The sequence below is a fragment of the Labrus mixtus genome, chromosome 5 (assembly GCF_963584025.1).
Source record: "Labrus mixtus chromosome 5, fLabMix1.1, whole genome shotgun sequence".
NCBI lineage: Eukaryota > Metazoa > Chordata > Actinopteri > Labriformes > Labridae > Labrus > Labrus mixtus.
This window is the reverse complement of record NC_083616.1, coordinates 23,393,105-23,407,281: the sequence shown is the minus strand read 5'-3', so window position 1 is coordinate 23,407,281 and position 14,177 is coordinate 23,393,105. Positions and strand designations below refer to the sequence as shown.

General features: G+C 40.4%; 1 protein-coding gene across 1 annotated transcript in view; it reads right to left on the bottom strand.

The window, feature by feature from the left end:
• LOC132974554 (dmX-like protein 1) overlaps window positions 1-14,177 on the bottom strand; it is a 54,699-nt gene that overhangs the window by 15,566 nt on the left and 24,956 nt on the right. The window contains exons 25-41 of the mRNA XM_061038666.1: window positions 13,601-13,698; window positions 13,266-13,431; window positions 12,108-12,236; window positions 11,815-11,953; window positions 9,684-10,474; window positions 8,864-8,962; window positions 8,206-8,373; window positions 7,008-7,199; window positions 6,288-6,364; window positions 3,907-4,028; window positions 2,786-3,043; window positions 2,159-2,361; window positions 1,788-1,927; window positions 1,456-1,541; window positions 1,115-1,316; window positions 513-630; window positions 73-135 (exon numbers count right to left, since the gene is read on the bottom strand). Coding sequence (XP_060894649.1) covers window positions 73-135; window positions 513-630; window positions 1,115-1,316; window positions 1,456-1,541; window positions 1,788-1,927; window positions 2,159-2,361; window positions 2,786-3,043; window positions 3,907-4,028; window positions 6,288-6,364; window positions 7,008-7,199; window positions 8,206-8,373; window positions 8,864-8,962; window positions 9,684-10,474; window positions 11,815-11,953; window positions 12,108-12,236; window positions 13,266-13,431; window positions 13,601-13,698 — 3,051 coding nt within the window. The remainder of the gene's footprint in view (window positions 1-72; window positions 136-512; window positions 631-1,114; window positions 1,317-1,455; window positions 1,542-1,787; window positions 1,928-2,158; window positions 2,362-2,785; window positions 3,044-3,906; window positions 4,029-6,287; window positions 6,365-7,007; window positions 7,200-8,205; window positions 8,374-8,863; window positions 8,963-9,683; window positions 10,475-11,814; window positions 11,954-12,107; window positions 12,237-13,265; window positions 13,432-13,600; window positions 13,699-14,177) is intronic.

The following is a 14,177-nucleotide window of genomic DNA, read 5'->3' as shown; positions in this document are numbered from 1 at the left end:
AATATAGAGACGCTTTAGATCCGGCTCATCCCATCCCAACACCAAAAGTCAGCTTATCTGTGGCAGCAGTACCTGATGGTTTCCTGTCTCCTCCATCCCTGAACATTTCATACTGTCAGTCTGGTCCTCACCCGACTTTAATGATCGGAGAAGCAGCACAGGGTGGTGACACACACGCACAAAAAACACACATCATACAACAACAACAACCAGTGATGAAACCATGCAGTCAAACACACACAGACACAGAATTATTGTGCTGTTAATCAAACAAAGTGCAATAATTATTTGAATGCATTAAAACCATCAACATGCGACTGGAGGCAGTAATAGTACATGAGGTTTGTATGCGGCACTAAGGAAGCACAAATGAGCCAGAGGGGGAAACAGAAGTGGTAATGATGCAGTTTGCCAAGAGGGATTTTATCATAACAAAACAGTTAATGTGTTATTCATTGACAATTAATACAGCGTGCCAGCTGTGCAGTATGGAGAACGTAAACAAGGCATACCTCATTGGGGTCCCGTTTCTTTGTGAAGATGTTCCTAATGAAAGTCTCCTGCACTACTTCCTGCTTGACCAGATACTGCCACAGACGCTTCACTGGCAGCGCTGAAGGGTGGCTGGTCCTGAAAAGGATAGAACACCTCCTGCATATTAACACTAATGCTCATGAAATCAGTCGCATCAGCTCACTGAAGCACAAGGCCCATCGGTACTGATGTGGAAATCTCCACATATGTGGTGCTTAAGGCGAAAAACATCAAAAACATGCACAGTAACTGTTGTTCCTCCAATGACTTAAAAGCCCTACAGAGCATACTGAGAGAGGAAATCTACTGGGGGCACAGCTGCTAGGGGACAAAGGTTTCAATCTGTCTACATTGTACTGATGTTGTTTTGTTTTTACTGATATAAATGGTGCTTAGTGCTATCTTTTAATTAAAAAGCATCATGTTAACAATAATTTCTGATATTTAGAAGCTAAAGGGTAAATCTGTTCACTTAAATCAACTACATCACAAAATACAAGTCAACTGTTTTGGTCTACGAAAAACTTGAGAATGAAGTCCAGTTAATCAACAAATACACCAATATATTCTATCTTGGTACCTGAATGGTGTGTTGGACGGTTCAAATAGGGCTTTGTGCCTGAGCAGGGCGGGACCGGGCGCGACTGCTTCGTCATTGAGGTGGGTGGAGATGTACTTGGTTGGGGGCCCCCCGAAAATCTCCAGCCTTTTCTGCAGCACCTGCTCCCAGCGCTGCAGTGTCTTCAGCACAGCGTGACACAGGGGAGAGCCCACAGGCAGATCTGCGTTTAATGGAAGCAGGCACACATAAACAAGAAGGAAATGAGATTAGCTGAGACAGGCTGAGAGAAATGGGATGGCACTTATCTAAATCCTGGATAATAGTACATCACAGGGTGTGTGGTAAATTTGAGTGTTTACCTAATAGATCATATCCTGCCATTGGGTAAAAGGATTTGAGGTTGACCAACACCAGCTGAACCATAGCCAGGCGCATCAAACACCAGCTGGGACAAGAAGAAAACATTGGGAATTAGATTAAAATTATGGACATAAATACTCCAAATGGATCAAGAGCTGTCTTTTCTGAACTAAGACATTTTAAGACCATTAAAAAGCATTCAGACTGAATGTGAGGCATAGTTTGGAGACTACTGAACACAAAGTGAATAAAAAAAACACGCAGCTATAGAAACATTAAGGTTTATTGAAGGCAGCATGAACTGAGTCCACTAAGCACACTAAGTCATTACCTGTATGAATTGTGGTTTGAATGCTCTCTTTGAGGAGAGTTGGGGTCGAACACATCTTCAAATTCATCATCTTCATCTTGACTGCCCTGGCTCTCCTCTGAGTCGTATTCAATCCTGCTTTCTGATGGTGGCAGGGAAGGCTTAAAGACACAACAACAACAACGACTTATAAGATGCTGCCTGGCATCTGATTATTATCACAGTTTTGAAATTGTCAGACTTCTAGTGTTACATATGAGCCCTATAGAACAATGAATCAATGAAAAGTTTATAAACAGAAGCTTGACTCATTTAAGGAAGAAAGTAACCAAATCTGAGAGTGTCATGCTTTTAAAGATTATTTTTGATTTGTTTTTCACAACCTTGATTACCTTGGCAATAAAGTAATCCCAAATGCTGAGATCTGGAGGTACAAATCTTTCTTTAAAGATGGAGGGAGATTCTTGTTCCACCACAGGGACATGCCTTGGACTAGATGGTCCCTCATGCTCTATCCCTGACTCCTCTTTTGATCCACTGCGGGATGACCGCAGTCTGAATCGTCTGGGCTTCTTGTCAGAGCCGCTTGGTGAGGCTGGGGTGTGGAAAAAAACGTTTGTTAATTTGCAGCATACGTAATTGCAGCTGCCATCACATATTCATGTGCTGAGACTGACATGCTTTTATCCCCACTGAAAATTACATCAGCATTAAATATTGAAATATATAAAACCTATGAAGCAGTAATTTGACATGTCTACATTTTTTCTTCAAATAAACAGGAGTTACTGCAGCATTACATCAGGTTTGCTCTGCCAACCATAAGGAAGAAGCACAACCAGGTTCTGAGGTAAACTGCTCCCTCACTAATAGTGATGAATTTCACATGACCTACAGACTGGGAACCAATTAATTTAGCGGCACTGATTTGATTTAGCTGCTGGGTCACCTCCAGAAGAAAAACCCCACACAGAGAGACAGCCAGGCTGTCAGACAGAAAAGTAGATTAGCCTCCTCACCTTGTGGAGGTGTTCTTGTTGGGCTGGTGGGTTTCTCGATGACAGGTATCCGGGCGCACCCTCCAAACACCGTCGACCAAAGCTTGCTGTTGAGCGGGTGGGCCACAATGCGGAACAGCTCATTGCTGGAGTGGGTGGCCAAGCCGTGCACAAACAGACTGAGGAAGACGGCGGTGAGGATCTCACAGAGCAACATAGCTAAGCCTGGCTGGCTCTCTTCACCTGCTGAGCTCAACAGGCGAAACAGAGACGCGATACCTGGGGAAATAAAAGGGGAAGAAAGTAATAACAGGGAAAAAGACAGCAAAGAAGAGTAACAACAATATTTGTCGAACTTTAAACATGATTTTTCTGGTATTTTCAGGAAAACGTGTCCTGTGCCTCAAAAGAATAAGGTTGACAAAACAATCCCCCCATAACAATCAAAACCCATACGAACATCTAAATAAACACAGATTTGATCCCACTGATATATATTGGTTGTCATGACATTAATAACAGTAAATGAAGATTCTTGACTTTGGAATTGTATTGAGCATTTTCCAGTTTTATGACAAGCACCCATGATCTCAAATTCAGAGCACTTTTCACCTGCGGTTACTGTTGCTAGGTTACGAAAGTTGTCATGCTGCGCTCTGCTTCCCTTGGTAGTTACTGGTAAGTCCGTTTTAATTGCTCTGCATGCTAAATATGTTCCCCTCTTTAAGAAAATGTAAAAACGCTGACGAGGAATCACGTCTTGGCATCAGCAGCTCTAGACCTGCAAATTGTACCATAAAAAAAAAACCTGAGTCTGTGTGTATGAAATAAACCATGTAGGTAAAGGATTAGTTTCTCCTCTGCCACTGTTGTTGACAAGTGATATTGAAAGTCCCAGAGTTACAAACATGGCACTGTTCCAAAAGTTGAACTATTTTTTAATCAGAACAATGGTAGCCCAGCAACACAAAACAGCTGGAACTAGCCGCGTGTTAGGGCTGAGGAAGCTGGGCGCTGAAAACTCTGGACTACATTATTTTTGTAAAAAAACAGACATATACATATATTGCACTTTAAACTTCTAGACAGTTAGTAAACACATCCAATCAGGCAGTACAAAGTGAAGAGCTGGGCTGATTTACCTGGCCACTGTGCAGGAGAGGTGTTGGGCTGAACAGACTCATCCATGCTGAGCGTTCTTATCGGCTGCTTCTGAGACAGCAGAACACTCTGATACACGGTTCCTGTGAAATCGTTCACATGGCTGTGGGAGATTCAACAGACAAAATCAGTCAATACGAGCACACAAAGCAGAATATTTACATTAAATATGAACTCCTGGACTAAAAAAATGAATAATACGGTTAGATAGCATCTATATATAATGTCTAAATATTTCAGTTCAAATGTTCTATCTTTGTTCTAAAGTAGGAGACACTGCTGTCAAACTTTATTCCGTCAATGCATGAAATACTAATGGGCTCCATTTCACCTGCCTGTCTATTCTCTTTGGAGCTGTGAAGAAACACACTAGATGAATAAAGCTTCAGTTGTCTCGTTCTCACGTCAAGTAACTTTTTTTAACACATGCTCGCAAAAAGAACCTTGGATGGTTGAAGAGGACTCTTTTACAAATTATAACTGGATGATTAACCCACCAGAGAGTCTCCTGAGTTTATAACATCCAATTAGAAGAAAAACTATTGCCTCCATATCAAAAAGAAGGGAACGTCATTCAGGAAGTGATTGCCATCTTTACGCAACTCTCACAACTAATTTTCTCTCACACACTTCCAGAGCTGTAAGAGATTTTAATTATTTAATTTGTCAATAAAATTAGGCTCTGGTTTAATTGACAAGAGATCAAAAAGACTGTCATGTATGAGAATATTTTCAACCTGGTAGTGACACTCTTGCAACCTACATCCTGAAATACCTTTTAAAAAATTCAGTTTCTCATCGCTCGCTCTGTCGCTCACACACTCAACAGGGACAAAACAGAAGCAATATTTAATCAAACCTCAGCAACGACGCACCAGGAGAGTTAATATCATAATTACCATAACAAAGACCTGTGTTAAATTAGAAATAGCCTTGCTAATTTGGTGAGTCTGCTCAACTGACAAACAGTATGTGATAGGTATGTCAGTGTGCCTGTGTGAGGTACACTGTTTCTAAGGAAGATGCAAAACTAAGTGCCCATTTAATCAGGCGCCCGGAGGTGTGTGGGGTATAAAACACGAGGGTCAGAGAAGTTGCTCTGAAAGAATAATCAATGTTTTCTCTGTCTTAGCTTACCAAAAACCTTTTTGACACATTATATGACTTACACAAGCAGTTCTATCTCTGCAGTCGGGGCACTGTTACTTTAAAGGCTCCAGTCAGGTCAAGCATGAATGAGAGATTCTTTAAAACGTCAGAAATCAAACTAGAACTCTTACTGAACAGTGACAGGAGCTCACACAGCGGCACCGCTGTATGCCAAATGAGTTCAAGAACAACAATGTTCTAATACACAAACACTCCTTCACCCACAAAGTTTAAATCTGACTGAGCTGTTGTCAAAGTGATCGGTGATATGGTACATACAAGTCTTTAATGAACAAAATTCCTCCCATCTGTCAAATAACAAAATCCTATTTCAGAATTTACAATCAGAATGACAAATGGCAAACAGCAGCCTCACAGCTTTCATAAATCATCCTCAACATGAACCAAACAGACAAGTGGCTGTCATATTTTTGGTAAGCAAACATACAACATATTTTCCCTTTTCCATGCCTCAAATCACGCCACTTAGGCGCTTAGTAAAAACAGCCTAAAGCATTTAAGACGAATTTTCATAAACAATGCCTAAGACAACTTGAAAAGCATTTTTTGCACTTGGCTATTACATTGGTAGAGTTTGACTCATGTGTGCATTACCCTTTCATTTGAAAGTGTGCTTGGTTGCCAGTAGTCATGTCCCTCCCCCTTATCTCTTATCATTCTGCTCCAATAAGTCTAAGAACCCTCTAACACAAACGCACACGCACAAACAAAACTAGAGGACATGAATTAACATTATTTTTTTACCACCAGTTTGTGTTTTGAATGCTAATGAAAAAGGGGAGGAAACCAAAGTCAGATCACTCTTGATGGATTAATAATCCAGTGGTGGCTAGTGCTGTTAGTGGTATCATGTCGAGGTGAATGTGGTGGAAAATTGAGAAAGTTGTATCCAAGTTAAGCATCGCTTGAAGTCATATAAAGAATTCAAGAAGCCTGCTCAGAGAAATCCGGCGCTGTAGATTCCCACTACGAACACGGACCAAAAGCATTTATTTTTCTAACACAGGACTCAAATCTACACAGATTTAATCCCCCTGATCCCAAAATGATTGTCAGAGAATGAGCTTGAAAAAAGATATGCGATGTCTTAAAAGTTCAGGAAGAAGCTGATCATGTTTCCCTGCGACACGACAGCCCACAGTGTTGATAACAAAGAAATACAGGCAACAGGTGAAGCAGCTGAGACACTTACCTGTGGGTGTGTCCATCACACAAACACTGGTATATACAGGCTGACAAGGAGGCAGCCAGGGTGTGCAGCACATAGATCTGAGAAGGGTAAAGGATAAAAAAGTAATACCATGAGAGGGATGAGTACATATTAAGATAGATAATGTAAAATTTGGTGATGAACTATTTGGTTTCTGTTGGTTCCCCCTGTTGACTGTACATCTTATCTATAAGCTGATCTTGTTCAGTATGTTTGAGTAATCTTTTCTGACAGAAAAATATCATCCTGCTTTCTTTAATAACCAAATAAAATGTAATAACTTATTGAGAATCTTTGCTGTGGTGAATGTAAAAATGCTATTTTTGTCGTTAATCGCCTCTTTCGGCAACCATCCCGCAGCAGCAACAACGAAAGAAATAATCAATCTTTTAAAAGGCGGTTTTTAATTTTGCAGGTCATAAATAGTCTTCAGGATAAATTTCAGTTTGTTTCATAACTGGCGTAAAACTTCTAACGAGAGCTTTAAAGTTACTAGAATAGCATGTCAAAAATGATTGTCTTTTACTGTATGGGTCAAACACTTCTTATGACCTTGATACTCTTCTTTAAATTCATGTTCATAACTTTATTAAAGAGGAAATGTAAATTCATGAAATCCATGGTTATAGTATATATATATATATATATATATATATATATATATATAAGTAGAAATGCATAAAAGACAAGACAGTGTCATACCTCATTGATGATGACATCAGGATGTGGAGGAGAATCGAAAGAATTTATGGTCTGCAGGATATCATGGGAAAGGTTGGTCAGGTAGATAATGGGATTGGCCACCACCGTCTTCAGGTTAGCTGTGCACGCCATCAGGAGAGGGATAGATGTTGGTTGGGAACATGGCGTCACAGCTGTTTGGATGGAGTCATCCTGGAAGAGAAATGTGTGGAGAGCTTTGAACAGCCTGAGCCATATATGATCCTAAACTTTGAGAGAGCATGTTGTGTTTCTGCAAAATTTCATAGGAGAGCTTACAAAAGCAAGAAATCTAAGGGGGCCCACTCTCTGAACAGGGCCCTCCATGTGCAACAAAACCACAGGCCAAATTTGGTCAGTCATTTTTAAGGATTTCCTTGACAACATGGAGAAACTGGACAACCCTGGGACCAGAGGTTGGACAAATAATCAGCTTTTAATTCAAAACAAAGTAAGAAAGTAGAAGGGACTCCCAATGCCAGTCAACAATGCTAACATTTAAGAGCGTTGTCCCTACGGCAGCACATTTGGTTGTTTTCCTCCTAAAACTTGACCATACCTTCTCATAATCAGCCCAGGGCAGACCCTCCCTCAGGAACAGAGAGATCAGAACAGCTTGTCAGCCCATTGCTGGGGGTGATCAGACAATCACCAGCAGTGGCGAGTAAGTAGGTCTATGTGTGTAAAAGTGTGTTTTTGTGCCTGTAAGCTGTAAGTGTGCGTGACTGTGTCTGTCCGGGGAGTCTGGTAGCATTAAAAAAAAGCTTTCAGAGGGCATCATGTGCGTCTTTCATTCATACCTTGCGCCTGATCTGCTAAGTGTCCTTCACTTCACAGAGAATATGGGAACAGTTAAATAATTCTGCAGCTCTGTGTGCTGGCTGGTGTCAATGCTTTGCATGCTATTAAAAAATATATTTTTTCTGTCTTGTTAAAAAAATATATATATATATATTCTGTTGTGACACTTACACATAGAATTTACAACCAAATATACCAAAATGTACAACAATATTTTAACCAAGGAAAAAAGTGCCCCATTCATTATTATGTAACTTGTATTATCCCTGTGGCAGGTAAACTAAAATCATATGCTTCTGTTCTTTAGCATCAGCTACTGAGACAGACGTATAAAGCTGTCTGTCAGGGGTCTTAATAGTGTGTGTGAATGTTTTCTTACCTGGTGAGACTCTTGAAGCAACAATATGAGCTCCATGCGAACAGAGGCCAGTCCTCCCCCATGTGAGCCATGCAAGCTGCAGTAGCTGAGAAACATCCTCAGTAAGGGCTGGTTACTCTGCAGCCAGTGTCTCCTGCACTTCTGGCTGCCACCACGACAACTCCCCGCCTAGAGAAGTATTTTTGACCAATCAGTCAACATCCTTGTAAATATGCAAACATCATCCAGCTGACTACTGTTCAAACAAAAGACCCACAGTTCTGAAAGTAATTGTATTTTTAAACAACACATAATATTCTGTTCTGTCAACCAATAATCATTTAGTAGATCTGTGTTCATTTAATTAATAAACAGTTATTGTATGTACATGTTAGATTGAACACACAAAAACAACAGATTGTAAAGAAAAAGGTATAGCTATGTGTAACCTGTCATCAAAAACAAGTTCAGAAATTCTGCTAAGGGAATTGTAGAATTGTAGAAATTTGGACATCTAATTCAAAATGGTGCAAGAAACCTTGCAATAAAACAACATTTACCAAGCTAGGTCAACACACACAGCGGTGTTCTCTTAATTATTTATTACAGCAAGTGTTGCATTGATTTTTCCTTCATGAACCTCTGACAAATATAGAAGCAGCCAGCTATCTACACCCACCTGTTCCTCCTCCACCAACCCAGAAACAGGAGCATCAGCCTGGACTGACAGCTCTGGCAGGCAGGGCTTGTAGCTGCAGCAACGCTGCAGAGCTACCACCTGGGGAAAACAGAACTTTGTCTGAAAATCGACTTGTCAAGAAGAAATTTATCTCGCATGCGTGGGAGTGAAAGCAAAACATTTCTCAAAATTGTCAAACAGATTTCACAGGGAAAGACAAACAATTTCATAAGAGAGAACCACTGGACGTATTACCAATATGATGTTCATATGCAGTGACAGAACGCACACAGAGATAAAATCTTCAAAGAGCGAACATGACGACAGGAGAGATGTGTGGGAGTTATGCAAGTTATTAAAGATTTATTGAGTGAACCTAAGGGTGCAGCCAGACTTATGCCTCACCACAGAGATGGATATTATAATCTTTATAACTACAAACTACAGCCTGACATGTGTGCAATCTTTCATTTTAATAATCCTATTTGAAAGATTATTCAAAAACAGATTTTATATTGTCGACAAACAATTTGCAACAAATGCTGTCTTCTTGAACAAAAACAGCAACAACTTAATCAACATAACTGATTGGTTTACCTTTTATGTTTTCAGCCAACACTAGAGTGTACCATTGTTTATTCAGCTAAGATGCTCTGCTGCATGTGCTGCAGACAGGGTTAAGAGGATTCTAAACAAAGACGTTAGAGCTCACTCAGCTGGACAGAATTAATACACCACTTCTAAATTTCACCAAGCATCGTTTTCTACTCTGTTGTCACATTGTGTAGTGTTTCAGTTGAAGTTCAATAATATTTGTTACCTCTTTCTCCAACCACTGGCAAAGCTGATAACGTAGCTTCCCTCCTTCCAGTTCATAACCTGTCGAAAGCGTCCGGAGCTCATTGGTCAAAATCTTCAAGCAGGCCGTAAACTTCAGCTGGGCGGCCAAGATGTCATCAGATGGTGCTATGAAGTCATTGCTGTCCTCACTGTCCTCATCAGTCACTGTCTCCATTAGGGGGTACATGGCATCTTGCGTGTCCTGAAACACACTGCTGCTGTCTGCAGTTCTGCCAGTTTCACCATTTTTAGTTTCTTCTTCATCATCTTCCTCATCATCTTTGTCAGTGTCCCACTTGAGCTCCAGGGACTCATCTGGAAGTGACATTGATGGCTGGCTCCAATCAAAGCTTAACACTGAATCTGACTGGCTGTTGGATAAGCTGTTTCCATCGGACTCGTAGCCGTTCAGAGCTGTCTGAGACCAATCGTGATCGGATGCATGACCAGTCTTGCTCCCGATACTTAGTTCCGCAGCGATACCTGTGTCCTCCTGTTTGATGTTTTGGGAATGCTTGCGGACTTTGGGCATCTTGGAGAGGACTTCAAGTGCTAGCATTGGACAGCCAGCTTGCAGGTGTGCATATGCAGCTGTGAAAAACAGCCTTCTCTCCTCTAGGCTAATAGAGTCAGCCCTGCGACCTTCAGCAGTTAGTCCAACTTTAGCCTTTTCTGAGGAGCCTAAGTGCCGGCGAAGGAGGAGCGGATGGGTACGAAGGTAGGTGTAAAAGTTGAAAACCTCAGGGTTACATGTAGACACAGGAGAGGAACCTGTCATAAGAACAAAAATATAGAAAATTGGCTTTATTCGTGTTGTCAGTAAAACATCGCCCTTAATGCTTCGACCACAGTACCTGTACGGATAAGCTGTGTATTTGGGTCAGACATGGAAATGGAGCTCGGGCTGCTCTGACTGAATCTTTGTTGACAAATTGTGGCCTGCAGCTATGTGAGACAATTTGCTTTCTGTGGCCATTTAAAGGTGAGTGAAAGGAGGACTTTGGAGTTTAAAAAATGGAAAAGAGAAGGAGCCCAAAAACATGATGAAATAAATTCATTCTTTTTTTTTATCCAGGCATTAGATCAACAAAGAGCCAGGCAGCGCATAATAAAGACCCAGTAATGACAGCACATAACCTATGTAGCATAAGAATTACTTTTAACTTTCCATAATCTTGAGCTCTTTTCTCTGTAAGCATATCAAATGTGCTTTGAGGACAACGTTTGTGAAACACATGTAGCACAGGGATAAGTCAAACTGGGGTTCATATTAAGTTCAGTACTTCATCTTTTCACAAAGAAAGCCTCGCACCTTTTTTTTTTTCTTCAGTTAAACGGTCTACTGTGTCATGTAGGCTGGTTTCACTTGCACAATCTGACACATACTTAAAGGACCAAAAATAGTTGCAAAGCTGAGACTTTTTGTGTTGAGTGGAGGATTTAAACTCGCCGGCCAAATTACAAACTATGGTACTTCTAGTGTGTCCTCCTGGTTTTACCTGCAACATTAACTTCATTTTTTTTTTACAAACTAACTTTTAAATGGACTATAATCACACAACAATCAGCTAAACTAAAATGACCTTATTCATAAATACATATAACTGTGATGACAATATCTCTGGCTATGTATATATCTGTTGTCCTTAAATGTTTTCTGGTGTCCTTAAATGTTTTTAAATCCAAAATGAAAGACCTGGAAGCAGATTCTAGAGGATGTGGATGTTTTTAGCTTGACTGCCTAAACTACTGACCTCTAGATAAGACTCTTTTTTGTTTTTGCTGCTGCCTGAGAAAAGAGGTTCTTAATCTCAATTGAACAAACCTGGTTATTATTTATGGTTAGTATTTTGTTTTGACCAATCAGAACAATTATGATTTTATTTAAAAAATGCTTAATGTTCTTAAAACAATTGATCAACTCATGTTCCCTCATTAGTACAACGTTATGGAACTGACAACAAAGTGATGAATGTCTGTTTTGAAATTGTGGTGAGCGCTTGACATTTAGGTGGTGTTTCTGTGGTTAACAGTACTGCATCATCTTATTTTACCTTTGGAATCAGGTAACTTGCAGAAAAGGATAAGCATAAGAAGCACTGCAGACCTACCAGTGTCACATTTGGTCTCAGTGGACCCAGAGCTGGTGCTGTTAGCAGGCTGCTCGAGTAGAGTGTCCAAGGCTTTGCTGTAGTCCTCCAGGACCCAGTGAGCCATGCTACGCAGGAACGGGTCCTGGTTGGCTTGAATCTGAAACAAACCAAGAATAACAATGACTCATTCTGCTCCTTCAATAATCAAAAGGCTGGAGAGTCCATTAACACTGAGGTAGTTATATAAAAGGTGGAATTCTTAAAAGTAAAAAAACGTCTAGTGTTGGCTGTGACATATTAAAACTCTGCACCTGTTTGTCTTGTCCCAGCACATGTCTCTGGAGGATCTTTTTGTAGGTGGATCCAGTCTCAAACTCAGACTCATACAACCTGGAGATCACCAGGGCCAGCTGCAAATCCTGCATTTTCTCTATACACACCTATGAGACAAAAGAAAAAGTCACATCATTTAATATGGATTCCATATTGCCTATTGCCACAATACTGAAATACAATGAGGAAATACAGAAAAAGCAAAGAATTAAAGTATGTGTACACAGCAATGAAATAGTGGATTGTTGTTCTAGCTGGCAAGGTATGAGGTGCATTTCAATGAGAGCCAGAGAGAGTAAGCAAAGTCAATGATAGCCCTTTGCCTGGGTCACACTCATCTCCATAAAGTGCTTAGAGAGGCTCCACTTACTCACGCAGATTAAAAAATGTGACTCATTGCTCCAGGGACTATCACTTTGATGAGTAAAAGGTTAAGCAAACAACATGACCGGGAGCAGACCTCTTGATATGTATGCACAAAAAGGAGAGCAGTATTTTTTACCCTCACCCTTGCGGAAGGTAGAAATACTACCACATAGCTAATTAATAATACAAACAGCCCTTCTGATAAAAAAGACATACATATATGCAAGTTAGACAAATTAAGAAATATACATTTTTTAAATAAAAGGTAGAAAGTAGTGAGCCTGTTTACAATGAGTCAAAGAGAGCGTGGTGGGTGCTGCTGGTTTATAATATGATTTAAAAATTCTCATAAATGGTGTAAAAGGAGGCAGTGCCCAAGAGTCAACTGCCAGCATCAATAATTCTTGAGTGCATTGTGCCAAGCGCTCTCCACAAAGAGATCTCAGTGGGAATGAATTGAGCTGAAAATAAAAAGGGCACTCCAGAAATACAGACGGTGAGGTCTCTTTTTGTGAACACACTTTCTCTGCACACTTCTCTTTTAAAAGATGTTTAAACGCTGCCCTTGACTGAGAATTGTTGTAAAAAAAACAAAAAAAAAAACAGGGAACAATTACATTGCTTCACAAATTTTGTAAATTGAAACGAGCAGCAAATAACTACTGAAAGCAATGTTTCAGAAGGAGGTTGAACCGGCTGGCAAGTGGCACTAACAGCTGAAGGAAGAAGTGCTTCTTGTAAACAATCTGTCATGTCTATTTTGCACTTGCCTCAACAGCATCCTTTAGGGAGCCGGCTAGGAGAAAGAAGGCTGCAGAATGCTGGAACCGCTGCTTCCCCAGCAGAGAAAAGGCATTTTTCAGGGCTGCTTTCCTCCACCGGTCCTCACTGAAGTTGTTTCGGAAGAATTCTGTCATTTTGGCGTTCTTCTGAGACCTGAAGTGACAAACATAGTGAATTCAACAACAACAACAACAATTCTGGTGTCATAGGTCTTTTGTAGTCTGACAGAATTCATCTTGTTTATCAGAGGTGATGACTGTGTGAATATGAGAGCATTTTTTTTTTCTTCATTTCCAAGTCTCAGTCACTCAGCTCTTCCTACCTGTACAATCCCCAGACCACCGCCTTCTTTTTCATAGCGAGGTAAAAAATAGCTGCATCCAGAGGATCGTTGTTCTTCATTAATGAAGCCCTGGCAACCTGACAAAATAAAAGCAAAAGCTCAAGCCTATTCTGTTGTAGCATCAGGGGTCATTTCAGGGAGCAGTCTTAACTCAGTTATAGTGCTGAATCTATAACTATCCAAGCATATTTGACCTAGCTGACAGCACTTCATTTCATAAATGAAGCAATGGATATGAAGTACTGTACACAGGGTTAACACACTAATGGCAAACCTTCAGAGCCTTTGTGTGCAGATTTTTTTATGTAACTATAGCATCTTTAATGTGATTAGTTTAAAGTTTGCAATTCAGCTGAAATGTGTGCAGTCTATGTTTTAAAGTGTCAGACCTTTATTTACACAAAAACACAAAGACTTCCATCTAATCCAAATAACCCCCCCCCAAAAAGCAGCAACTCATCTTGTTACAGCCACTTGTTTCCATTTTTTTGTCAATTGACTTTGAACTGCTGTTTCAGGAACGTATGAAAGCCCTTCACTGTATAATAGTCAGTCC